At 47.3% G+C, this 27,401-nt stretch overlaps 2 protein-coding genes across 8 annotated transcripts in view; one reads left to right on the top strand and one right to left on the bottom strand.

The window, feature by feature from the left end:
- Positions 1-1,738: 1,738 nt before the first annotated feature.
- Positions 1,739-14,412, top strand: calcoco1a (calcium binding and coiled-coil domain 1a). 4 transcript variants are annotated; one of them, XM_072702292.1, is made up of 15 exons: positions 1,739-1,908; positions 3,745-3,910; positions 4,197-4,299; positions 5,046-5,248; positions 5,398-5,610; positions 5,703-5,830; positions 5,935-6,004; positions 6,102-6,257; positions 7,562-7,795; positions 7,986-8,111; positions 8,983-9,078; positions 9,917-10,004; positions 10,537-10,793; positions 10,908-11,026; positions 11,232-14,412. In XM_072702292.1, the coding sequence occupies exons 2-15, from the start codon at positions 3,779-3,781 to the stop codon at positions 11,320-11,322; spliced, it is 2,016 nt and encodes a 671-aa protein (XP_072558393.1). In that variant the 5' UTR covers positions 1,739-1,908; positions 3,745-3,778; the 3' UTR covers positions 11,323-14,412. The 4 variants fall into 4 exon arrangements, with proteins under 4 accessions (XP_072558393.1, XP_072558392.1, XP_023654543.1 ...); XM_072702291.1 differs by having other exon boundaries at positions 1,740-1,908; positions 10,905-11,026; XM_023798775.2 differs by having other exon boundaries at positions 1,741-1,908; positions 11,295-14,412.
- A 1,893-nt stretch (positions 14,413-16,305) lies between these two features.
- The window catches only part of rarga (retinoic acid receptor gamma a), a 42,016-nt gene continuing 30,920 nt past the window's right edge, over positions 16,306-27,401 (bottom strand). For all 4 annotated transcript variants that reach the window (XM_023798831.2, XM_023798830.2, XM_023798833.2 and 1 more), the window contains 7 exons: positions 24,225-24,373; positions 23,780-23,921; positions 22,388-22,551; positions 21,664-21,840; positions 20,145-20,349; positions 19,446-19,604; positions 16,306-18,858 (listed from right to left, as the gene is read on the bottom strand). In XM_023798831.2, the coding sequence (XP_023654599.2) occupies positions 18,524-18,858; positions 19,446-19,604; positions 20,145-20,349; positions 21,664-21,840; positions 22,388-22,551; positions 23,780-23,921; positions 24,225-24,373 (1,331 nt within the window). In that variant the 3' untranslated portion in view covers positions 16,306-18,523. The remainder of the gene's footprint in view (positions 18,859-19,445; positions 19,605-20,144; positions 20,350-21,663; positions 21,841-22,387; positions 22,552-23,779; positions 23,922-24,224; positions 24,374-27,401) is intronic.

Genomic DNA, 27,401 nt, shown 5'->3' with positions numbered 1-27,401 from the left:
GTATTTGGGTTGTTTCGTGAACTAAGTGAAGCAGGGTTTTGGTCATTCTTACTGTTCTGTTACAAAAATACATCTAAGTTTCTTGGTTCCAGTTCATGGAAAGGAGAGACACATTCCACTATGTGTTTAGTAACTGGCCACAGAAACCAAAACACAAAGCAGGCAATGGCCAAAACCTTACAAACCTAAATTGGAAAGTTCAAACATTATAAATGGCCAATCCATGGCACTTTGCCTCCAAGAGCCCCAAGGAACAAAGAAACAAATAAGAAATGAGTCAGTTACAAAAACCTCAAACAATTAAACAGTGAACTTCAGCTTTGAAACTTATTGTGCACAGATGATCCAGCCATTTTGTCTCTACAGTTGTAAAAGTATGTAATTGACATTTCAGATTAATATAATGACCAAAAGCTATGACTGAAGCCAAACTTTAATGAAAACAAAGGCTGGTCCTCCAAGTATTTACAATCTCCATACAACAACAGATTAAAGCAAAGCTGTAGGTGGTAAACATGAAACAATCTATGGAATTTGACACTGGAGCTGTATACTATTTAATTCTATTGTCAGACCGCTGACCTGTTGAGTTACAGTGAAGGTATGGCATGAATTACCCATTGATTAATGAGTAATGAGTTTCAGCTCAGGACGGACAAGGAACGGGCCAGATGCACTTTTATCAACAACAGCAAAATGGAAAGGCCCTACACAGCATTATCAGAACTGTGTATGCACTAAATCAACACCAGCAAAGCAGAACAGCACCACCACACTTCTCGAAGATTCACATAGTTGCCATGCCGCAAATCTTTTATTACCGGGTGTCAAGCAAAGATTTAAGCGCAGCGCCATCTGGTGGCCACATGAGAAAATATAACTTGGGAAAATATAACAATTTATTTAGGAAAATAAACGTTTAGGGTGCACGCATTGCAAAGCAAAGGGGAAAAAACAGAGAAAAGCTCTGAGTATTCATTCTTCTAGCCACAGTGATAAGTATACAATTAATGGCCCTAAGCATACTGAATAAGGCAGACGCACTTTGCCGTTTGAACTGGGATACACGCTGTGGTCTGAAAAACAGATGTGGACGCATTGTTCTTTGAATAACAGACATACATTCACTGGTCTTTTAAAAACACACAACTGACAATGAAAAAATATGCAAGACAGAGACACGTTAAGGTCTGAATAACACACGACAGAGACATAGAGACGCAGACACTCGGTGCCGCGTTAATGATGAAATCCGGCGGCCCCCCCACTCTCCGGTCTCAGGTTACCGAGCGTCAGCTGCAACCCGACACGCTGTTTACCAAGGTCATGTCTCTGCTTTGATTTTTTATTCGAATTTAAAGCTGATTTTTGTTTTGACATTTAAGGATATATTTTTTATAACGGTGTAATTTATGATGACGATGGTGTATTTCCAAAAAAAATGCATTAGTTTATTGTTCGCAGCTGCTAAAGTGGTTAAGTTCGTTCTCTGAGAAAAAGGAGAACATCACGTTTGTATTAAACTTCACCCAGCGTGAGTAACATTAATTCGGAGGGTACGTAGGGGATAAATGCACAGATCACACTTCATACTCCAGAGACGTCAGGGCCGGACACAGCACTCTGCTTCCGGCCTTTTGCCTTACTTGGAAACTGTAGTCTTTATAGGGATATTATATACGTCCTACGGCTAATTTAAAACTACATTTCCCATTCTTCCTGAAACGCACAGTGCCGTCATATCAGTGTTTTTGTTATTGTTGTTATAGGCGCTGAGTTAGAGCAAGTGATACTTCGAGGACGAGATCTGCTCATTTTTGTTTATTCTGGAGAAACCCTGAAACAAAGGATCATTTATAGTGTTGAATGATTTTACTTGTAGTTGGTTTATAAGTCTGTCTACGACGGGTGAGTATTTCGTGATCTTGTTAACATTGCTTGTATGAATTTTGTAATAAGCTGCAGTGAGGTTATATAAGGTTTTATGCATCTCAGAGATTGCTGTTGGTTGGCGTAGGATTTTGGGAGACCACCGGCAGATTCTAGCTTCGTACCGTCCCGCCGGTGCGGAGTAGGACTGGTCGTTGATGTGCATTGATAAGTGAGGATACCGGTGGCATTTTCCTATAACAACGTCATGTAACAATTATAAAAACTGTGCTGCCGCTGCTCAGTCCTCCCGGTAGAGTGACCGGGCAGCATCTCCCCCCGTCCTACCGAGCTTCCCACACACATGTGTGTGTTTATCAAGGTCATCATGGCAGATCGGGCCCAGAAATCTAATTGAAGTATAATGTATCCGTTTTTAAATTCCTTTAGGCTGCATGATTAAAACTTCGTATTACTGATTTAGCTGTGGCCCATGTGATCCCTGTTGTAACGTACCGGCCGGTCATCCGCGGGCTGGTGTTTTGGGCCGATCTGTTTATGACAGACGTGGCTTCTCGGTCATATGGCAGAAGCTCGATGATCTTCTCAAGTTGCAGCATCCCCCCTTACTCCTTCTCAGAAAAAAACACCCCAGGACTCCTGGGAGTGTTTCCCAACACTTTACCTTTCACCCATTTTCCAACTGTTCTTCCCCTCCTGATGGGCTGCATATGGACGCTGAGCCGCTTCTGTGCCGTCAGCAGCCCAGAGTAACTGAGCACCATGAAACAAAGTTAATATAAATAAAAACATCAGTTACCTGAATCAATGAGTGCTTTGACCACCATGAGACCAGGGAACATAACCATCAACTGCAAGCATCAGTACTATATTGCTTTTTGGTAATCATAACTTGAATCTGAGCTCGTTACTGAATCAGATTGGTCTTTTACCCAGGATTGATGAACGTGTGTATGAAGATATATTATTTCATCTTTTGTTGACTGTAAACAAACTTCCCTGCTGTCCTGCATTATCTTTTTGGCTGTTTTGTTTCTTTTTTGAACAAATACATGAAATGACATTATAGGTGATTAACAGTGTGAGCAGAGGTACCGTACCTTCCCTCTACCGTGATAGTCATCGACCCCAAAAGTGTTAGCCGTTAGCCAGTAAGCGGTTAGTGAGATTGTGAAATGAGCCTTCATCTTTTGGCTGCTCCAGCCATTGGGAATTGCCCACAGCTTCCCCTGTTGGATGTTCAGCACTGACAATTTAAGTCGGATGCGCAAAAACAGGAAAGTTGAATTTTTTGCTTGTAAGAGTTTTACATACACAAAAATATTCTGAGAGCAGAAGAAAAAATGATTGGTTCAGAGAGATAACCAATAAGATTATAGAAGAGGTGGGTCCAAGCAACTAGAGTAGGTGCGACCAAGACATCTGATTGCTGATCTATTTGCTTGGACCCACCTCCTCTACAGTCTGATTGGTTATCTCTCTGAACCAGTCATATTTTGTTCTGCCCTCAGAACACTTTTGTGTAAGCAAAACTCCGATGGACTTTATTTGTGTCTTTATTATCGGTAATCCTTACTCAGGTTCGTGTGGAGTCTGTTTGGGGGCAGGTGCTAGATGGTAAAAGTTGTCAACTGGGGAGGTGTGGCGATTTTGGAAGAAGCACAAAATGGGCACAAGATGCCTTTGAAAGGAGGCTTTAGTGCTCAGGTCCCCAGCACCACCATCTGCTCCCATCTTCTTGTTGCTGCATTAATTGTCCTGCCCTATGATAGCTGAGTGTGTGTTTGCTTGCAGGGACGGCATGTCTGTTGTGTGAATGACTGTGTTTATTTCTCCCCTTCCTCCCTCACGCAGCTGGAAGTGCCTGGGCTCAGGTTGCATACTCACCATGGAGGGGACCTGGAAGGTGGAGTTCAGGAACGTGGGGCGGACCTACTTTCCCCAAAGCCGAGTCGAGTGCCATTACAGCTTAGGGGCCCAGCATCTCTGGAGCAGCAGTGACTGGATCGGGCTTTTTAAGGTATGGATCTTTTGTGCTGGCTTGCTCAGATGGAACGAAAAAGACGCTGTTTGGCTCGACATGGCGGGCCTGTGATCAGAAGGTCGCCGGTTCAAATCCCAGGAAGCTCCAGGAACTGTCTGACCCTATTTTCTCAATAAAAAATATTGCTTTGGATAAAAGCATTTGCTAAATAAATAAAAATGTGAAGTGGATGGCATTATGTGCTGGTCTGTTCAGTGTGGAGGCATTACTGTAATGGAATATTTGGCTCGTGAGGCTGACAGTGTCCCTGCGTGTCCCTCAGGTGGGCTGGTCATCGGTGAGGGATTACCACACGTTTGTCTGGGCCCTGGCTCCGACTGGGTACCAGGCAGGAGCGGCTGTGAACTGCTGTGTGCATTTCCAAGGTACTGCTTCGCTTTACTCCAGAGCCGAAGGCACTACCGGGGTTAGAGCACCACGGGAGTCTGGCTCCACGCTGATTGAGTGGTTTTAGATTTCGCTCTTCATTGAGGGGTCTGTGCAGGGCTCGTTAAAATGGCTCTTGACTCATAGAAGGTTTCCTGTGGGACATCATTAGATGGCATGTGGTAAAGGTGGCCGACGACTTTATATGCAGTGCGAGTCGTTCGCCGCTCCTCCGCCCGTCCGGATTAATGTGTCTTTGTCAGATGATAAATGGAATTTGTCAGTGACGGGATCCGACTGAATGATTAAAAGCAGAAAGAGAAGGACAGAAGCAGTCGGAGGAGCGGGTGGAGGATGGACGCGCTGCCGTTACGGCGAGACTAATTAGACAGCGAGGCCTGCGGTCTTAACGACCTTGTGAAAACGCGGCCCAGGAACTATTGTTCAAAGTTCAGTTAATGAAGCTGTAAGTCACAGAGGGGAACACGAGCCGTTTGTCAGTCAGGACAGGGCAATCGGTGCCGGGAAGAGAACCCAATACAGCAATATGTCAGTGTGCCGTGTGCCTCACCTTAACACCGATAAACGTCTCTAAGTAAAGATAAGGCTTGATTACTAAAGGTAATCGGAAAAGATACTTAACTGTGTTTCCTACTAGATTACAGTCAGACCGGCCTGCCTGTAGATGGTGTTTGTCACCATTCTAACCCTAACCCTAACCCTAACCCTCCCTATCCCGCCCCAGCGTCATACCTGCCCCGCTCTGGGACGGACCCCTTCCAGTTCGTGTACATCGATGGGAAGGGGGAGGTTTGCGCCCGCAGCTCGCCGTTCACGTTCTGCGCCCCCAAACCACTGGAGGACCTGGTGACCCTCGAGCAGGAGGGGTCTGGCGAGGACGGGGGGGCAGACCTGCTGCTGGTGGTGCCGCGGGCTGAGCTGCTGCAGGTGAGGGCGGGGGGGCACAGCAGTAAATGGGGGGTAATAAAAGCCACAGGCAGGGGATTTGGGGGAGGATGAATGGAAATGAGCCGCTACAGGTGTCTAGGAATCGCTCAAGCAGTAAATTGGATCTGTTCTCCTCCTCCTGGGGAAAGGGCCGGCTGGAGGACCTCCTGCGGGAGCGCTCCGAGCTGCTGCGGGCCCGGGATGCCGCAGAGCGCAGCCGGGAGGTAGAGAGGGAGCTGAGGGAGCGGGTGGAGATGCAGAGTGGCCTGGCCAGGGCGGAGCTGGAGGGCAGCTTGGCGGAGCTGAAGGAAAGGCTGACACGGACAAAGGAGAAGGTGGAGGAGTTGGAGAAGGAGCGGGAGGTGAGTAGGAAAGGCCCACACCGGGGGGGGGGGGGGGGGAGCTGAACTGTGAGCCATTAGGGGGCTTTAAACTGCATCCGTCTGCCCCCCAGATGATATCTACAGAACGTGAGGGTCTGATGGTGGACAAAGCAGAGAACCAGAAGAGGATCTGGGAGCTGGAGGAGCAGGCGAAGAGCGTCATGCTCAGGGGCTTGGAGAAGGAAGCCGAGCTGGACAGGTGAGAGCCGCCTCCCGCCCCCCCCCCCCAACATGCTGCACATACCGCCCCCACATGGTACCATGCGGCATTGCAGCCAGCTAACCGGCTCCATCCATCTGCAGGATGAGGGAGCGCATGCAGAACCTAACGGCACAGAAGAGGGATGAGGATGAGGAGATGCAGTGCCTGAAGGTTGGAACCCCCCCTCCCGCCCGCATGTCCTGCGTGCCGCATGATTCACCCAGAACCTTCAGCACAGCCTCCCTGCCCCTCCCCCCCTCCCCCCCAGGCCCAGCTGGAGCAGTCGGAGGCAGATCTGCGCACCCTGGGGAGCGAGTTTCAGGAGCTGCGGAGCTTGCTGGCACAGAGGGACACGCAGGTGCTGCAGCTGAGGGGCACCATCAGCACACTGAGTGGCAAACTGCAGGCCGCGCAGAGGAAGGAGGTCAGAGGCCGGGGGGTGGGGGGGGGGGGGGGGGCAGAGGGGGAATGTCTGACGTGCCTCATCAGGACTCAGCATGACTTTCTCATGAGCCTGAGGAATCACAATGAGCGTTTTTCAGCTGCATCAGGTGCCACACTTTTAGTCAGTAGTTTGGCACTGGTGCTGAATGACATCATCACAACATGAGGCAGGATATTTTGTACTGAATTTGAAAAATGGCTGTAGTATATTGTAGCGCTGGGTAATGTGCAAAATAAATGTCATGTTAAACACATGTAGTTCTCATATTGCAAGGACTGTGATAGTCAGCTGGGTTGAGATCAGGCTTTTTCCTACTTTCATACTGTCCAGACATTATAGTGCAGGGGGAGTTTAAGTTTTGCTAAAACATTTTTACTCCATCATAGGAAACAAAACTTAGCAAGCTTTGTAATTTGAATGAATGTTCCTTTTCAAGATTACCTAGTATATGTTTAAAAAATCAATTCGAAGTTTATCTCTGGTGCTTTTGCCTTGAGCTCTACATGCACTCTGAGACAATCAAAATCTTTTTCATCCTTGCTGTTTAAATCATTCTTGGATGGGGTTTGTGAGAAATGTATTTTTAATTCCTTTTTTGCTTTGCAAATATCCCTATAATATTATTGTGATGTTATAATATTATTGTAACAAAATCACATGGCGATATTTGAAAATTTTCTAATATCGGACAGCCCTAGTATATTATAGCAAATACTGCCATCCATGTCTCATTGAATCTGTTATTCCAACCAGATCACAATTAGAGCTTAGGTCTCTTCATTTGTCCATTCATTCATTATTACTTTGTTTATCGTTTATTTATTTTCTGAATTCATTACTATGCTTTTTTAGTGTAGCTGATGCATTTTGTGTTTGAGAAGCAGGATATTTGCATAAACAATAAACATGTTTACATTTTCTGCCCCAAAGTACCGAAAAAGTACCCCAGCTGGTTTGGTGTTACAAGTACTGGTGCCTGACTAGAAATCAATGGAAAAGGGAAACTGAATTTTTAGTACCAAACGTTCGGTGCCTGATGCAGTGGAAAAGCATCCTGAGACTCTGTGATGTGCCAGAGACTCAGCATGACTCTGTGATGTGCCAGAGACTCAGCATGACTCTGTGATGTGCCAGAGACTCATCATGACTCTGTGATGTGCCAGAGACTCAGCATGACTCTGTGATGTGTCAGAGACTCAGCAAGACTCTGCGATGGGCCAGAGACTCACCAATACTCTAATGTGGAAGAGATTTGGAGTCTCACTATGACTCTTTCCCCTCAGGGGGAGTGTGAGGCAGCCCTTAAGGACCTGCAGGAGCTGCAGGGGCGTCTGGCTACCAGCGAGGGCACTGCTGAGGGCCTGAAAGTAGAGCTCACTGCTATGGCGGCCAGATGTGACCAGAGCCGCCTGGAGGCTGCGCAGCTCACCCTGCAGCTCGCTGACAGCAGCCTGGCCCTCCGGGAGAGCCGTGCCGCATGGGGGCAGGAGAGAGAGGCGCTGCAGCAGGGTGTCCGGGTGAGGGCACCATGCTCAGACATGGGGGATTGGGGGAGTCAGGGGAGGAATGGACAAAGGGATGTGTCCTGTTCAAGAAGGAGCCATGGAGCCCAGAGGCGTTGGCTAAGCTAACAAAGGAGAACATGGATGCTGTAATGTGTGGCAGGTGGGCAGAGTCCTCAGACTAGATCATCTGTCCCTCCTCCAGCTAGAGAAGGAGCGGGTGGAGAAACTTAGCAAAGAGCTGCAGCAGAAGGAGAAGTGCCTCCAGGTGGAGAAGATGGAGAGAGAGAAGGTGGAGGTGGAGCTGGGAAGAGAGAGAGACTGTAGCAGGGTACAAGAAACCATAGAACTGGAATGGTGGATGTGCATGCATTGAGAAACACACAGGGACCCAGTTGGAATGGATGTGTGTTTGTATACATAGAGAAGCACACAGTAACAGAGCTGGAATGAAGGATGTGTGTCTGCATACAGTGAGAAACGCACAGTGACCGAGCCGGAATGGAGGATGTGTGTCTGCATACAGTGAGAAACGCACAGTGACCGAGCCGGAATGGAGGATGTGTGTCTGCATACAGTGAGAAACGCACAGTGACCGAGCCGGAATGGAGGATGTGTGTCTGCATACAGTGAGAAACGCACAGTGACCGAGCCGGAATGGAGGATGTGTGTCTGCATACAGTGAGATACGCACAGTGACCGAGCCGGAATGGAGGATGTGTGTCTGCATACAGTGAGAAACGCACAGTGACCGAGCCGGAATGGAGGATGTGTGTCTGCATACAGTGAGAAACGCACAGTGACCGAGCCGGAATGGAGGATGTGTGTCTGCATACAGTGAGAAACGCACAGTGACCGAGCCGGAATGGAGGATGTGTGTCTGCATACAGTGAGAAACGCACAGTGACCGAGCCGGAATGGAGGATGTGTGTCTGCATACAGTGAGATACGCACAGTGACCGAGCCGGAATGGAGGATGTGTCTGCATACAGTGAGAAACGCACAGTGACCGAGCCGGAATGGAGGATGTGTGTCTGCATACAGTGAGAAACACACAGTGACCGAGTCGGAATGGAGGACGTGTGTCTGCATACAGTGAGAAACACACAGTGACCAAGTCAGAATGGAGGATGTATGTCTGCATGCATTATTATTATTACGTATTAGTATTACTATGTGTTTTAAGGTTGTTCCTTGTCCAGGTGCAGCTCAGTGAGTCATGGCGGGGGCTGGAGGATCTGAAGGCCAGTCTGAGGATGGTGCAGAACGACAAGGAGCAGCTGCTGCTGGAGAAACAGGCAGGGGCCACAAACACACATACAGTCCCAGTCAAAAGTCTGGACACACCTACTGAAAATCAGCAAGATAAGGATGTCTTTGGTTATGTAGTGTGTATATTAACTTGAGAACCTGACTGTCGGTGGCTTCTTCTGGAAGCTGGTTGAAAAAATGCTAAGAATCTGCAATGTTGTCATCAAAGCAAAAGAGTCTAAAATGTCATTGCCTTGAGCTAAAATATAAACAAATGCTTTAAAAGCAGGTGTCTCCAGACATTTGACTGGTACTGAACATATATACACACACATTTAATATATAATATACACACATAGACGTACAATATGTAAACATAAAATCTACAATATAACACAAACATATACAGTATACACATAAACATAAACATGTGTGTGTGTCTGTATGTATGTATTTATTTTATTTAACCGTTATTGCAGCAGGCAGTACATTAAGGGCAGCTTCTTATTTTCCAATTCTGTGTTCTAATTATGGCTTACCAGGCAAGTGCTTAAAAAAGAAAGGGAAGGAGGAAAAAACCTTATGAGATTGAACTGAAGTAAAACATCTGCAAGTATCATTAAAACATCCATAAGTAAGCCTTAAAAGCCTCAAATTTATCCAGCGTTAGTGCTTTTTGTAGCAGGTTCCAATCATTGACCGCCGCAGACTGGAATGACAGCAGGTCTAAAGATGTATCAGATTTAGGGGCTTTTACTCTAATGTAAAGAGGAGGCCATGTATTGTACTTGGCCACAGATATTGGCTGCAATAACCGACTTAGATACGGGGTTGAATATCCAAGAAGAGCTTTATAAATAAGCATAAACCAATGCATCTGTACAGGAGATGCTTGACTACATGCGGCAGCTTGAGCAGAGGCTTGATGCTGTGGCCGATGCCAAGTGGAGTGAAGCGGCCTTCTCCTCCAACAGTGAGTGTACCTGTTCAGGGGGCTATGCCCCACCCACCTAATCATGCCCCGCCCACCTCATCATGCCCCACCCACCTAATCATGCCCCACCCACCTCATCATGCCCCACCCACCTCATCATGCCCCGCCCACCTCATCATGCCCCACCCACCTCATCATGCCCTGCCCACCTCATAATGCCCCACCCACCTCATCATGCCCCGCCCACCTCATCATGCCCCGCCCACCTCATCATGCCCCGCCCACCTCTTCATGCCCCGCCCACCTCTTCATGCCCCATCCACCTCATCATGCCTTGCCCACCTCATCATGTCCCACCCATCTCATTATGCCCTACCCACTCCATAATGCTCTGCCCACCTAGACTCCACCTGCCTTGTCATGCCCCACCTACCTCATCCTGCCCCGTCCACTTCCTCATACCTCATCACCCACCTCATCATGCCCCACCTACCTCATCATGCCCCACCCACCTAAACTCCACCTGCCTTGTCATGCCCCACCCACCTGCCATGCTGTTTTGTGCCCTCAGGTCGCCCTGACAGCCCCGTGTCTGATTTCGAGGATGATGCCCTTGAGGCCGGACTCCACCACCCTCCCCCTCCCCTGCCCCCGCCCCTGGGCCCCTACGGCCTGTGCGAGGCTCCACTTTCGGAGGCACTGCTTTTGGGCACACCCCCCCCTTCGCCACGGGAACAGTGCCGGGGGACCGTGGTCATCAGCCAGCCAGCGCCTCTCTCATCCCCACGGCAACCAGGCAGCGACATCGCTACGCAGAGCTTGGACTCGGTGAGGAGCGCAGCACGCGCTTTCACACAGAGCACAAGCAGACATTGGTCGGAAAGCCGTGCTTTGTGCCTCAGTGCTGATCTCTCCTGTCTGCTGTGTTTCTGAAATGAGGAGGAGGAGCCTGAAGTGGCCCAATCAGAAGCAGCCCAATCAGAAACGGCCCAATCAAGAGGTCAGAGTTCCAGAAAAGGGGCGACCTCGCTCCCTCTGGACCAGCGGGACTCCGCTCCAAGGTACCAGCCACTCTTACACCCTCAGATTCCCTCCTGGGCAAGCATGGAGATATTGGGATGTTTAGAGGTTTGAGGGAGGGAGTGATGGTTGAGGACAGAGTGTGAGGCTGCTCTGATTAATCATGGCTGCACAGAACACGCATCAGCCAATTTTCTGCCCCATTAAAGCTGTCGCTTCCTTTGTCTCCCTCAACACGTCCCCCAGATCCTCCTTTCTTCATGCATCCGTCCTTCTTCCTGACCCGCTGCCCTATTTCTCCTCTCACAGTGACTTTGCCGGCGCCCCCCTCTGGTAGTGCGTGGAAGTGCAGGAGCCGTGCTGGAGCCTATTTTCCCCAACATCCTGTGCATTACACAGTTTTATACACATTGACTTAGAAATCCACAGAGCACAGCCGGTCCCCACCTGCATAATTCACGTGAAATGCAAAGTACAGGAATAAGGGTTAGGGTTTTATTGCCAGTGTGAGTGTGGCTGTGTGTGTGAGTGTGTGTGTGTGTGTGTGTGTGTGTGTGTGTGGTCATGTGTATATTACATTGTGGGGACCAAGTGTCCCCACATTGTGATAAAATTTTAATGTTGTGGGGACATTTTTTGGTCCCCACAAGGGGAAACTTAATTTTATAAAAATCTGTAAATGCAGTCAAAAAACTAAAAATGCCAAAAGTCTCGTATCTTTTCTGCTTACTTTCGGTTAAGGTTAGGGCTGGGTAGGAGTTGATAATGCCCATTTAAACGAATGGAGAGTCCCCACAAAGACATAGATACCTAATCTGTGTGTGTGTGTGTGTGTGTGTGTGTTTGCAGTTTTAAAAATGGTTTGATTCACTGCAGTAGGCAGCACCATACTTTACTTTATTGGAGTGTCTTTGCAAACCCCAACAGGCTTAATGATACTAGTCCAGCAGTACAAATGTGCACTTTCTGTCGCCTCAGACTGATCGGCAAAGACCAGTTTTTTTGTCACACCACCCATTTACTTTTTTGAAACCATTCATATCTGAAGGGACGACATCATGTCGACATTAGCAATATAAAGGCACGTGTTCGAAAGGGAGCAGTCTGTCTGGACGCCCCCCCCCCTCCCCCCGCCCCCCACACTCTGGTTATACATTGTGACGGCTGGCCCTCAGTCTGACGCTGCAATGGACAAACTCTCGGTCGGAGTCGGAGAATCGTTGCTTCACTGATGCACTTCACACACTTCACACTGATGCTTCACATTTCCTGTGTTTCTGTAGGCAGTCAAGTGAAACCAGTCAAGCGTTTTTCTGCCGAGACATTTTCTTTAGTTCCTTCTGTCCTTTCGTTACCTGGGCAGTGTTTTTCTGTTACTCTAGCTGATCACCTGGGGCTCACGCTCTATTACGCACAGCAATGTGCCGCACAGACCCGCAGTGCTGCTTTTGGTTTTTGCACCTGCACGTGTTACTTCTGGATGATGGTGTGCTCCGAGTTGTGACTGCATTGGAGTGTGTTGTGTGGTTGTGTGTGGCAGGACACCTCTGTCCGTCCGTTGTGGTGAACTGATCATGTCCAATATTATTCATTAAGTCAAACTGTGTCTTTACATTTCAGTGCATGTTTGAATCATTTCTTTATATCCTCCTCAGCTTTTTAGTTTGCTTTATTACACTTTAACCTTTTTGGCCCTTTATGCTTGCCGTTGGCTGATTTCACGCCCGGTTCCTCTCTGATGCTCACCTCACCCAGCGGGGGAGATCCCGGGTCTGTGTTGTTCTCTCAAGCACCTTTCCCATGTGCGTCTGCCCCCCACTCACCCCCCCATGCTGCTGGACTGCGCTAGACGCCAAAGCTCCACCTTGTTTGATGGTTTTTGAAGTTCTATTTTTGGGTTTCTCTCAGTTATGCCTCAGCCCCAAATGTATTTCATACGTCTATATCTCACAGTGTACAGTGTTTTCTGTAATAAAATGTGTGAATGTCAGACTCGGTGTATTTGTGGTGCTGTGATGGAAATCGGAAACGTTTTTTCCTCATGCACAGGCAGTGTGGGCTGTTCTGAAGAGCTGAGCCTTTGCCCTTCCCTCCTGTTTCTCCTCTCTCATTTCACTTCCTTTTGTCTGGGAGCCTGCATATCCCTCCATCTCTGGGATGGGGAGGTAATGACAAAATCAATGGCTTCGGTTTCCTGTTTTATGACCTCCTCTAAAACCTTAACTAATAAATGGCTGTGAGACTGAGGACTCCCCCATTCTTTATCTCTTTTAATTAGAAATGTAAAAAAGAGAGGAGGCAGGGCCCGCTGCACATCTCTCACTGCCTTTATTACCCCCCCAGCGAACCCGTGTCTGTATCTCACAGTCCGTTTGGGTCTCTGTCTGCACCCCCTGCCTCAGACTGCCGCTCAATCCCAGACTATTAATATTTAAGGCAGGTTCTTCTCTTCTCCAGGGAAGCTATAAAATTTATTGTTTTATTGCCTGCAAGCACAAACCCTTGGGAAGACCTTCCTCTTCCTCTACTTCACTGCCTTGGTCCAGACCTTTCTCTTCCTCTGTTTCATTGCCCTGATCCAGACCTTCCTCTTCCTCTATTTCACTGCCTTGGTCCAGACCTTCCACCTACCAGTATTACACTGCCTTAGTCCAGACCTTTCTCTTCCTCTTTTCACTAAAAAATTTATTGTTTTATTGCCTGCAAGCACAAATCCTTGGGAAGACCTTCCTCTTCCTCCATTTTGCTGCCCTGGTCCAGACCTTCCTCTACTTCACTGCCTTTGTCCAGACCTCCCTCTTTCTCCTTTTCACTGCTCTGGTCCAGACCTTCCACTCCCTCTATTTCATTGCCCTGATCCAGACCTCCCTCTTCCTCTCACCACGCTGGTCCAGACCTTCCTCTTCCTCTATTTCATTGCCCTGGTTCCAACCTTCCTCTTCCTCTCACCACCCTGGTCCAGACCTTCCTCTTTCACTATTTCATTGTTCTGGTCCAGACCTTCCTTTTCCTCTATTTCACTGCCCTGGTTCAGACCTTTCTCTTCATCTCTGTCACTGTCAATATCCAGAGCTTACCTTTCCTCTATTTCACTGCCTTTATACAGACCTTCCTCTTCCCTTATTTTAGTGTACCCTCGTGTTTCTTGTCTAGCTGACTGCTTTAAACCTCTGTCAGGGTACAAATGCATAAAATAGCACACTGGCTCTTTAAAAGCTGCAGCGTTGCATGGTGTTCCCATGGTGATGATGTATTGGGGGTGAATATACAAGGTCATTTAGCATATATAATGAAACGTTGTAATCCCAGTTCTGCTTGATCAATTTCTTTTTAATGAATGTTAATTAACGCAATAATTTAATTAATAGAGCACTATCTCTGTTTATCACCTGCTTCCCTTCGTTAATAAAATTGCTGTTTCTGAAAAGACATTCATCAATTAGAGCGTATGCATGTGTATGATAGTGTACCTCTTACTCTGACTTTCTTCCATCTCTTTTTTCACTGAATAGCCCCCTTGTTTTTTTCATTTGTCTAAATATATCACTCTGTCGCTAAAGAACTTGAAACAAACAGCCAGATAAAGGTGCTTTGGCTCCAGGTGAAGCTGAGTTAGATGCTTGCAGATGGATGGATGGATGAAACGGCTTCCTTTTTTCTTTCTAAAACTGACACCTTCTTCATTGGTATCACATTACTGCCCCCTGGTGACTCCCCCCTTCAATGACCCCCATATTTCACACCAGTATAATTGAAGGTCAGGATTCATTTCAAGGTTTTGTCTCAACATTTATTGCAAAAGACACAGATGGAAAAAAAAAAAAAGCCAAAAACAAACATGAATACATGATATTCATGATATATTCGTGAAATATGACATAGATACAATGTATTCATGATATACTCATGACAGACTCAGTTTTTGACGCTGTATACAATCCTCGACATTTGTAAAATCTGGATGTTAAGGAATAAAACTTTCCTAAGGGATGATGTAAGGATGCTTTGTGACTGGGCACTCAGAAGCACACGGATACAGGGGGGTTGGGCTGCGTGTGCAGAGACGGCAGCATTTCCGGCATGCAGAGGGTTATTATTTATTTACTCTCAGACCCCAGAAAGGATATACGTCACCTTTTGCTACTTTTCTGCAGCTGAAACCTCATCATCAGAAAAAATAAGTAGTCCAGTAATGACGCAAATCTTAAAATCAAATATAAGTCTGGAACATTCGCATATGTGACACAAGCCCTTTAGAAAACCCAGAAACCCCCTTCAAAACAATCAAAAACAAGGCTAGTGTAAAACAGTCCATGATCCCAGAGGCAACAGGCTGGGGGTGAAATGACAGTCTGTCTCAGCACTGCCAGAGCGAACATGCGATTGCTGCATGAGTGCTGCAAGCCCAAGCAGGAAACATCAGGACGGGGTTTGCATGTGGAGACTCCTGAGCTGTCCTGTTTGTTGCTACATGTATGGATGACCTCACCTGGTAACACAGGTTTTTGATCACTAAAGCACTATTGCCAAAATGTTCCACTATTGTCATAATGCCCGTGAATATAGGAGGAAACTGCATTAACCCTTAAAGGAGGCAGCACGGAAATCACACAGATGCACACTTCAGATGCACAAACTGATAACGTGATTCTACACTGGCTCACCATCCAGCACTTTTCTCCCACACAGGTTCTGTCAACCTGAAGGTCTGTACTGAGAGAGACAGATTGTCTGTGGAGGACAAAACTCCTGCATCCAATCTTCAGTCCACTTTTTTCCTGCTGAAGTTTGCAGTCTCAAACATCATTGTGTCATACTGTAGAGTTACTGTGTTTAAACATTTTCTACATTTTCACTACTAAGAGTCCATGCTCATAAAAATATAGAGGGTCCTTTAACTTCAAACATTAAATTGTTGGTTTATGCTCCATTTACAAAAAAACTGATTCAATATCAAAGGTTCTCTTGAATGATGCGGAGGTATACTGGATGATGAAAGGCTATTAAGAACATAAGAACATAAGAACATAAGAACTATACAAACGAGAGGAGGCCATTCGGCCCATCGAGCTCGCTTGGGTTTGGGGTATTTTCATGGATGGGAGGATACTGTGAAAAACAAGAGACTATCCTGATGAATGGTCATACTGAAGGATGAGAGGCTATCCTGGATGATTTATGGATGATCAAGGAACATACAAGAATGCGGGTAAATGCAAGTTGTATCATGTTAACTAAAACAAAAAGTCATTGTGGGAAATGGCCATAAAATATCCCGGGTAAAGGAAGTTATAATGTGATTTATAAAAAAAAAAGTGGGTAATTGTTTATTCTACTTTTATTTTTATGGCAGGTACTGTAATTGTAATCTCAAGAAAGCAGAAGAACTTTATGAGCGAATGAAACAACAATAACAACAATAATAATAAACAATAATAAAAAATACTCACAAAGGTAGAGTTAGTTGCCCAACCTCTGCCTCAGCATCAGTAAACAAGGAAATGAGAGGTACCCAGTATTTGGGTGCAGGTAGACACTCAAAGCCGACATCCTCTATAGTAAAGAAGTCAGTGCACTGACCAGCCACTAGGGGGCAATGTTACAAAATGGCTGCTTTTTTTATCATGCCATAGTACTATTCATCTGACTGCTGGAACGAGACAAAACAGATACACTTTGGCAGAGGTTTACTTCCGTTATGCTCCCAGGAATGAAAAGCATATTCCATTCCGGTCATTTATGTGCATTTCTTGGTTCTGTCATTAAGAACTTAACAAAGAGAACACCCCTGAGATTACACAGAGATGAATGGCTTTGACAAGGGATGCTCACTTTGCCTGTTTTCCTGATGTTGTATGACAGACAGACAGACAGACAGACAGACAGACAAGGAGACAGACAGAGAGGCTGCATTGTTTGACTGTCTCTGGGTGCCAAAGGTAGCAAGGATTTGGTCCTTAAAGAGCCTGGAGTGTCATCAACTAAAATGGTGTATGTGTGTGTGTGTGTGTGTGTGTGGGCGGGCATATATATATATTACATTGTGGGGACCAAATGTTTTTCCAGTCCCACAAGGGGAAACTTAGTCTTATAAAAATCCATGACAATCAAAAAACCAAAAATACCTTGTATTTTGTGCATTTTGTATTTTGCTTGGTTACTTATGGTTAAGGTTAGGGCTGGGTAGGAATTAAGGTTGTTGTTGTTGGGATTAGGGTTTTTGTCATAGAAATGAAAGGACGGCCCCCACGACGATCTGAATGCTATCGTGTGTGGATGTGTGTGTGTCTGTGGGTCTGGATGTGTGTAGCTGTGTGTGTCTGCAAGAGTGAGAGACAGAAAGAATAAGTAACTGAATCCCCAGAGAACGAGCCGTCAGTCTGCCCCCGCGGTCACCTCTGAGAAAGCTGTACACGTGCCTGCTAACTCCATACACACTGCAAACAGCCAATGGAGTGGCAGCTAAGCTCACAGGTGGAGCTGATTGAGAGCTGGCTGATGTTCTGTGCACGTTGGCTGTGATGTATGGTTCTTCGTGTCCAGCTTGTCCTTGTGTGAGGCCGCGAGAGGCCACGTGAGGCCGCGTGAGGCCGTGTGAGGCCGCGAGAGGCCACGTGAGGCCGTGTGAGGCCGCGAGAGGCCACGTGAGGCCGTGTGAGGCCGCGAGAGGCCACGTGAGGCCACGTGAGGCCGTGTGAGGCCGCGTGAGGCTCTGCATGCTACCCGCGTCCCTCACAGACACCCTGATTACCTCACATTGCAAAGAGCCGCTTTTGGCACAAACAAAACACTGTCCACCTGGCAGCATGAGTCGTGTCCATGTGACACAATATGACAAATAAAGACTTTGAACCATGAAAGTCATTGCAGCCTCTATTTAAGATCTTCCATCATGCATTTTCAAGCTAGGTCCCTCACTGTTAAGTCCTCACTGAGAGCGTAAAAGAGCTCGACATCAGATTGAAGAGGTTTGTCGGTTGTGAATTGTCAAACTGTGTTTGGAAAGACTGTAGCCAGAGACTGATTATTGCAAAGATAAACCAAGCCATACATGACAATCGAAGACAATAATATAAAGATATATAGATATATGGGTAAATAATATATCATGATAAACGAAATAGAATAAAGGAAATTAAACAAATGTAAGAATCATGAACAACAGACGATTACCATGTTCAGTTTGGTTGTATGGTATGTTGTGGGTTCATTTTACAAATGTCTTTAGTGGCCCCTGGTGGCTCCCTGAAGCACTGCACCCTGAAGAAGACCTTGTGAGACATCTTGTGCTTTCCCTTGAGTCCAGTGCACAGCGCTGGTGTTTCTACATTTTGGCATTATTTCAAATAAAATAGATTAAAAAAACTGTACTGTTATTTTTTCTGAGAAAGCTCATCATATTTGCACCCTCATGAAGTTCAGGAGGGGAGTGCTGTTTTCTTCTCTCACGTGCTGGGTCTGCTGTTGGAGTTGCTTGGGGCAGGATCAGCACCCCCTGCAGGCTGAGGAAGGATGAGAGTTTTCAGGGGTAGCTGGACTCATTTACTGCCTTTGGGCACCTCGCCAGCGCTCTCTAGCGCCCCCCAGGCCTCCAAGTCACTGTCAGCTCCCCTTTCCCTCTCTTCATCTACGTCGTCCTCATCCTCGTCATCCTCCTCCTCAGGTGACGGCTCGCTGCTGTTCTCATTAGCGACGCTCTCCTCCTCTTCCTCCCGCTCCTGCTTGATGGTGATGGCGGGCGGGGCGGCCGGGGCGGGGCCATCGCCGGCCTCGGACTGCTCTTCGAACGCCTCGGGGTTCTCCAGCATCTCGCGGATCAGCGGGGGCATGGGTCCCGGGATCTCCATCTTCAGCGTGATGGCCCTCTCGGCTCCTGCCCGGCCCACCCAAAAACGAGGCTACGTCAGCGACCAGCCACCCTCTGCATGCTCACAGCCTCTGCTCTGCTCTCAGCTCCAACACGCTCACGTCTGCTTTAATACTCCTTAATGCTCCTGCCGTTTATCACTCTGCTGTGAATCACGTTTCTCTCTAATCGATTGTGAGCTCTTTCCCCATTTAAAGAGTCTCTTGGATTGTTCTAAACAAGTGCTGACATCATAATCACCTGCCAATATTTAATATGCTCTTGGCATGATCAATTTAAAGTCAATTTAATTCAAAACAACACTGAATTTGTTGGCATAACTGCCTCACACCCTGTGAGTCATGCAAGATCATCGCTGTAAAATTATTTAGGCATATATTGGAAGACACAGGAGACTGTAATGCTCAGGAAATTAAAAAGTTAAGCAGCCAAGGGGAGGCCAGAAACAAGCTGGCCAGACTCAGTCATGGCGACATGGAACGTGTCAAGGGGAACCTGAGGAACCTGGAGGAAGATGGACCAGGCCGCCTCCTTGTGCAGTTGAATGATGGCTACAGGAAGCAGAAGATCTTGGCTCAGCAGGCTGTACTCACCCTTAGTGCTGATACCACGGAGGTCTGTGATCTTCATCAGCATCCGTGGGAACATGTGCGGCTTGTTGGGGCGCCGGCGCCGGGCATAGATCTTCAGAGCTTCCAACAGCGGCTCCTGTAGCTTGTCCACGCGCTGCGGTTCCTCCAGATCCATGCGGTCTGGGCAAAAATATCAGCCAATCACATACACCATTTCAAGGGTTTCATTTGTCACATGCAAGCTATATAGTCACACTGCAACCTGCAGCAAAATTAATCGCTCTTTCTCTTAACGATTCAAGGATTTATGACGCTACCGGTTCCACTGGAGTTCAAACTCAGAACATTCTGCGTGCAAAACAGGTGTGATAATCACTACCACGGTGTATTCAATCAGTCACATAGTACAGAGAGGACAATAATAGCCAATCACACATGCGGTTATAGTCAGTCGGTTAAAAGGTCGACAGAAAAATGACAGCCAATCACATGTACTGTTAAAATCAGTCACTTAAAATACAAGGAGGAAAAGCCAATGTTGCGAATATAATGAGGGAAATTGCAGCCAATCAGGAAACAATTTTACAAATATACACCTAGTATCAGAGTATAAAATGGTTTTTTTTTAATCATAAAATTGGGAGCTGAATCATAATTGCATCTAGACCAACTGGAGCCGGTCTGTGGTTCACTGGTGCAGTGGGGAATTCACTGCAGTACCTCCACAGATGAGGCAGATGGCGCTGAGCAGACCCGTCTCTGTGTCATCCATCTCCAGGGGGAGGAGCTGGCCGGCGAAAGCAAACACCAGGTCGGTGAGCGGCCCAAATCCAGCATTATGCATCTGGGTGCGGTTCAGGGTCAGCCCATCTGAAAAGGTCATGGTATCCTGTTCCGGTGTGTATCGGGTGCAGATCCGTAGCATCTGCAGACCAACAACAGGGGGTGACAGAGAGCATGGTGTGAATCATGTGTAAGCTAAATAATGATAAACAGAGAAGGAAGTAACATGAAAAGAGCCTGTGAACCAAGGGTAGGCAACCCTAATCCTGGAGAGCCAGTATGCAGCAGGTTTTCCATCCTACCTGGGGTCTGTACTACGAAGCGGGGTTACTGGCTTATCGGGGTAACTCGTCAGATTTAAGGTAGTCTGGGCAAAATGTAAGTGAACGAATATGAAGTCCATTTAAATTGTGATACCTTAAGTTCGACAAGTTACCCCGATAAGCCAGTAACCCCGCTTCGTAGTACAGGCCACTGGTCTCTGATGAACCACATCTGATCTCAGGCAGATTGTAACTCATCAGGTAGGATAGAAAGCCTGCTAGATACCAGCACTCCAGGATCAGGGTTGCCTACTGCTGCTGTGACCAGTTTGTGCTGTATGCAGTTAGCAGTCTACCATACTGGTCAGTAATAGAACAATCTGGTGCGTAGAAAGCAGTGAAACTCACAATGGGGAGGAAAGTCCTGCACCACCAATCACCAATGGGAGTAACCAACAGGAAAGTAAGCAACAGGGAGTGGAATAAAGTCAAAACCCAACATGATTCCCCAATCACTAGTAGAAAGACAGCGATTGCACTGTCTTGTGTTTATTTTGAATAAAAATTTAGTTTGGATGACGCACCCATAGGCAACAACAGACCAGTCCACTAGGTGTCAGTACTGTCTTAGCTGAAGCTAGGTCCCTATTTCATGGTATGTATGTATATGAACATGTCTCAATATGTGTGTCTGGTTCATAGCCGACATGCAACCCTGTAATAATAATACTCTGTTTCATCCTCCAAATGTGACTCTGGAGTAACGGAATTCTACTTCATACTCTGAATGTGAATCCTCAGTAACACTTTAGGCTTCAAAACAATTTGTAACTCACTCGTGACTTTTTTCTGGGACATATCCCATGTGTAACTTATTTTGAGTGCACATATATTCTGACCACAGTCCATGGTGTAGACTGATAGGAAGCCAAATTAAATATTGGGGGGTACATGTTCCCTCGGCCCCCCCTGGTTCCAACACCCCTGACCGTAGTGTCAGACACAAAACTCCATTTCTTACAAATGTTTATGAATTATATTCAAAAATCGTTTCACCTAATCCTTGTGTTTTGTAACTCAAACCATGAAGTCTGACCCGGCCATTATTTGGCTTGGTGAAGCAACTTCAGCTTTGCTCAATAGAAATGGTCAAGGAAACTGTTGAAACGCATCAGAGTACAAGAGGCAATTACCAAGATATCCAGACAGGCCGACTTGAGCAGAGTGATCTGATCAGCGATGGTGAGCGAGGTGAATCCAGGCAGGCGCTTGGCAAACTCCACGATCTTGATGATGCACTTGGTGGAGAGCTCACTGAACTTATCCCAGAGGCCCAAGTCCAGTTGCACCCGATGGTCTGAGCTGGAATTCTTGGGTAGAGGAAACCCAGGGGGCAACAAGAACAACGAGGGGGGTGGTGGAAGGGAGACAGAGAAGAAAAGAAGAGAGTCTTCAAATTTGATGCCTCAGGGCTAATCCCTGAAGGAAGACAGCTCATGGCTGTTCTCCGATGAGGAAGATACCTCATGGAACATCCCCAATGAGGAAGACACCCCATGGAAAATCCCTGATGAGGAAGACACCCCATGGAAAATCCCCGATGAGGAAGACACCTCATGGAACATCCCCGATGAGGAAGACACCCCATGGAACATCCCCGATGAGGAAGACACCCCATGGAACATCCCCGATGAGGAAGACACCCCATGGAAAATCCCCGATGAGGAAGACACCTCATGGAGCATCCCCGATGAGGAAGACACCCCATGGAACATCCCCGATGAGGAAGACACCACATGGAACATCCCCGATGAGGAAGACACCCCATGGAAAATCCCCGATGAGGAAGACACCCCATGGAACATCCCCGATGAGGAAGACACCCCATGGAACATCCCCGATGAGGAAGACACTCACGGTGGTGTATTTGCCGAGCTGGCATAGCGACGGGAACGTCTCCTGGTGGGCCTTGCTCACTTTGTTGACCAGCTCCTCCAGCTCTCCACTCAGCTCATAGCTCTCCGGCACCACCACCTCCTCTTTCACCTCCTTCTTCTTCTTGTTGCGGTCATTGCGCACCGCTGGAGGAGGGCAGGCGAAGCAGAAGATGAGGGGCAATTCCATGAGGTAAGGTGTGGAGGTAAATGCAAAATGCATTAAAACTTTTAATCAGATGCTTCACAAATCATACACACTCTTTTTAAGGTAAACAGAAAGAGAGGAATGGATGCATTGTGGTTTGATCTCTTTTGTTAGGCTCTCCTGGTATGAAAATAACACAATACCAATGATTAGCATATTTTGCTACACTATAAGCAGATCATGTCTGTGATGCTGCCATTGCTTGTCTTCATCTTTGTGTCATGCAGTTAACTTCTGGCGCCACATACACATAATATACCATAATATATCTCTTACTTTTCTCATCCCCACTGGATCCAGTCTGTCAATGAGAGAAAATGTCCCAAAGTCACCATCCTCCCCAGCCCACCCAGCCTTCCTTCCTCTCAGGATATCCAGTTATAGCAGAGGCACAATGTGACCTCGTGAAAACGCACACGCTTTCACACAAGAACTCAGAAGACAGCTGTAATGTCAGAGGCTGGCCACTGGGGGGCTAACAGCTGCAGGCTTCTCATGGAGAAGGTTGGCTGGGCTGTACAGCACCTGAGGTCCACACGCAGTGGAAAAGCCCAGTAACGATGGCAACATCCCAGAAAGTAGGTACGTGACGACAGAATGATGGGGATGATCAAATACACCGAGTGTAGTCCACAGACTGACAGTACAAATCCACCCCAAAGTCACATTGCAGAATTGTGGATATACTGTAATTAAACAGTATATCCAAGTAAACAAGTATCTCAGTCTTTCGTGAGAAAGCAATTTTATGATCATTTATCAAGCCAAATCCCTCTGAGACACTACCTTCCTCTGCCTCAAAATCCCTAACCAAACTCGCCTCCAAACCCTGCCTCATTCTGTTTTCAAACCCTGTCCCATCCTGCCTCCAAGCTCCACCTCAGCCTGCCTTTCATAGCTCTGCCTCACTCTGCCTACATACCCTGCCTCCCCCATTTTGTCAGACTCAGAAATAAATGCTTCAATGCAGTTTCAACTGCCAGACATATTAAAACATGGATGGCAGCACCAAAAGTAGGAGATCCCTTTAAGGAAGTGAGAGACAGCCTGTATCCCAGGGATACGCTGTGCAGTCATATACAGTCATATACTGAATGAATGCTGTGCTGTAATAGGCTGAGTGCTGGTCACATGACGGGGGCGCTGAAGCGGCAGTGTTGCCCTCACCTTCCTTGGACATGCCGACCTCGAAGCACTTCTGCAGCCGGCAGTACTGGCACCGGTTGCGGGTCACCTTGTTGATCTGGCAGTTCTTGTCGCGGTGGCAGGTGTACACCATGCTCTTCTGGATGCTGCGCCGGAAGAAGCCCTGGACCAGAAGGAATGCAGCACAGGGGTGAGTGCCCACATTCAAGCAGCAGGGGGCACTGCGTGCTATTCGCTTATATCTTACATTTGCTTTAATCGCATGTGAGACTCCAGCAAAGCTGTCCCTGCTTGCTGCTGCTGTGATCTGCTCCCTTTGCTTCTATCTTAACAGATTAAATGTTAATATGTCTCCTCTGCTTGACCTCTGTTCCTTTCCCTTTCAGTATCATCCTGACACCTCTCTCTGTTGGCTTGGAGTGCCTCTGTATGTGGCAGCCTGTGTGTTAGCATCCCCGCGCCTCACCTTGCAGCCCTCGCAGGAGCTCACGCCGTAGTGGTACCCTGAGGACTTGTCCTGGCACACGAAGCAGGGCTTGTAAATACGCGGCGGAGGAGGGGGCGAAGGCGAACTGGGGACCATCTCCTCAGAGCTGGAGCTCTGAGTTTCCACCGCTGCATCAGGCAGAGAGAGAGACAGCGATCGTCAAACCTGTGTGTGTGTGTGTGTGTGTGTGAGCTCCTTAAAGAGAGGCAGTACACATGTCAGATATCTGAGCAGCAGGGCGATATGGGCGCTGGATTAGTGTAGATTACTTAAGAATGATGTAGAGACAGTGCAGGAGAGATCGGCAGGGACACTGCGGTAAAAGCAGGAGTGACAGACAGAGCAATGCACAGCCTGTGATAGAGACAGATAAACAACAAAATGTGATTTTCTGAATGAAGGTTGGAAATGATGATTAAAGAGACGCCCCCGTGACTCAGCAGTAGATAAGCGTTTGGAAGATGTACAGCTGGATGGATGGATGGATGGATGGATGGATTACAAAGAACTTGACGTAACAGAAGGAGGGGGAGAAACAACAGCAGCCTGAGGCAGTAAAGGCTGTAGGATGCTGGCTTTGGGTGGAGGCCTAATGGTCGCTCACTTAAGACCCAGCAAATGTTCTGCTGGCCCCTCAAAGAGAAGGACTTAATGGGAATAACATGAACAGGCTTAGGGCTGTGTGAAGGTATGAGCCAGTTATCGTATCTGCTAAGTACTGACAGGGATATAGACTGGGCCACTCACCCTCCCACCCACCCACCCACACATACACACACACACACACACACACTCACCCATATACACCCTCCCACCCACCCATCTTCATGGGGACCACTCATTCATTTCTATGGGAAAAATGCTAATGCTAACCATGACAACCTTAACCCCTACCCAGCCCTAACCATAACAATAAATAACCAAGCAAAATACAAGAGTTTTTGCATTTTTAGTTTTTTCATTGCAGTCACAAATTTTTTATGAAATTGAGTTTTTCCTTATGTGGGCTTTTGGAGCCTCCTGGTTTTCTGTTTTATTTCCTTATCTTCATTATAAGGGAAAAAAACGGGCATTCATCACATTATGGACACACACACACACATTCACCCATACACACACACACATTCACCCATACACACAGACACACACATTTTCACACACTAACACACTCTCACACACTCACACTTACACACACTCACCCATACACACACACACACACACTGTCACACACATACACACACACTCTCACACACATACACACACACTCACCCATACACACACACTCTCATACACATACACACACACTCTCACACACATACACACACACACATAGACACTCTCACACACACAAACACATTCTCACACACTTACCACATGCACACAACTCCCTTTATCTTTCACCTCCCGATCACCCCGTCCAGCCTCTGCCCTCATGCCCTACACCCTCTGACACATAAACCCATTTTCCTCCTGCTTCCTGGCCCTAAATTCCTCAGCGTGGCCCTGCCAGGTTTTAATAGGGGCCCGGGCTCGTAAGTCGGCCTATAAAACCGGTCCCATGGCTGGGAAGGGGGCCCTCATCTGGTTGGGGGGCGCTTTATTGGGACCTGGTCACCTTGGGCAGCTATTCACACCAGCAGCTGCAGGCCCATTCTATAAGAACACCCACCCCCCTCCCAATCATAAAACAGAAAACCAGGAGGCCCCAAAAGCCAAACTTCAACTGTGTCACCCCTTCAATGGGAAGGACAGGGCTGCAGGAGTCAACCTGTCACACCCAATGGTGACACCAGGGCTCCGCCAAAACACCCGCTCAGCATTTAACAAGGGCAAGGAGACGTCAAAGGGCACGCAGAGGAGACCTTCATAAAACAAGGAGCGAGGGAAAGTCAAGGACAAAGGTCCCATTCCAGGCTGAAACGTTATCGCTGAGTCCCGGTGCATCAGACCCCCAGCTAAGCCTTCATTCATGGACATGACTTTATTTGACACCTTATATCTCTCAGGCTCAATGGGCTCCAGGATCCTCACTGAGGCACCACAGCTGTGTGGAGACACACGTGGTGAGAAGCTTAAATCGGCCACATGTGAGACGGTTCAGGGCTGATCTTGAGCCTCGGTCAGATTAACATGACAAAGCTCACACAAATTAAAGGACGAAGGCGCCCAACATTTCTCTAAGTGTCCTGGCGTGACAGAGACCTCTCGATGCTGACTGATGTTGCAGTAACGACTCACGAGAGGCGCAGGGCAGGAAGCTCTCGGCAAAATGCTGACTGGCCTCCTAAAGGAACGAAATGTCAGCCTCGGGGCAGCGGAGAGATAAGGAGAGAAAGGAACAAAGGAGAGCGAAACAAGCGACCAGCTTCTGTCAGCAACCTGAACCAGGTGCTGGGTTTGACCCCTCACTGCATTCACATACCCATCTGAACATCATTCAGCGCTATACCCACCCACTGAAAGAGAGAATAAATCTACCCCCACCTCCTGCCTTTTACTCTGTTTAGTAAACAAGGCCTTATCAGGCCTGGGGCTCGATTTCATGGTATTGCCCAGCCTGAGAGCTTTTAGCTGGCCGATGATAGACTGACAGGCTGAGACGGCCCTGAGAGGCAGGGTGTTTGCCAAACTCAATCTGTACACATGTGTTTATATATGTATTTGAACAATGCATGAATGTATACTGCATATACAGTACTCTTTAGAAATCTTTTTAAATTATGTGTAAATGATGTCCATCCAACAAAATATTATTTTATTGGGAGAATATAAATTCCAGATATTTGATTGTGCTATTGTTCATTTGCATGTGTATTTATGGGTTAGGGTTTATTTAGGGAGATGCTGAGGGGGGGGGGGTGTATTTTCAAAGGGGATTTTTCCCCACAAGAGGCATGATGTGCATGAGCATGGCACGGAAATTCAGCCCAGGTCATCAGGACGCGTGTCGGCTGTAGCAGAGGTCTGACTATCAGCGCTTTGAGATGTGAGTATGAAAAGCAACATGAGGCAAAGGACAGGCAGCCAAAGAGGGCAAATATTAATGGCCTGAATTTACAGAGTGTAAATCACAAAAATGATTTAATGTATCAAGAGGAACAACCTGAAAAATCTGCACATGCAAACATAGACAGACCGCATCTGCAAAGAGACCCT

The sequence above is a fragment of the Paramormyrops kingsleyae genome, chromosome 18, assembly GCF_048594095.1.
Source record: "Paramormyrops kingsleyae isolate MSU_618 chromosome 18, PKINGS_0.4, whole genome shotgun sequence".
NCBI lineage: Eukaryota > Metazoa > Chordata > Actinopteri > Osteoglossiformes > Mormyridae > Paramormyrops > Paramormyrops kingsleyae.
This window is presented reverse-complemented; position numbering and strand designations above follow the sequence as displayed.

Excerpts from the sequence above, each read along its gene's own strand:
- calcoco1a (XM_072702291.1), top strand. The coding sequence starts at position 3,779 with ATGGAGGGGACCTGGAAGGTGGAGTTCAGGAACGTGGGGCGGACCTAC. Across the intron at positions 4,300-5,045 it reads CTGCTGTGTGCATTTCCAAG|CGTCATACCTGCCCCGCTCT; the intron begins GTACTGCTTCGC and ends ATCCCGCCCCAG. Across the intron at positions 7,796-7,985 it reads CGCTGCAGCAGGGTGTCCGG|CTAGAGAAGGAGCGGGTGGA; the intron begins GTGAGGGCACCA and ends TCCCTCCTCCAG.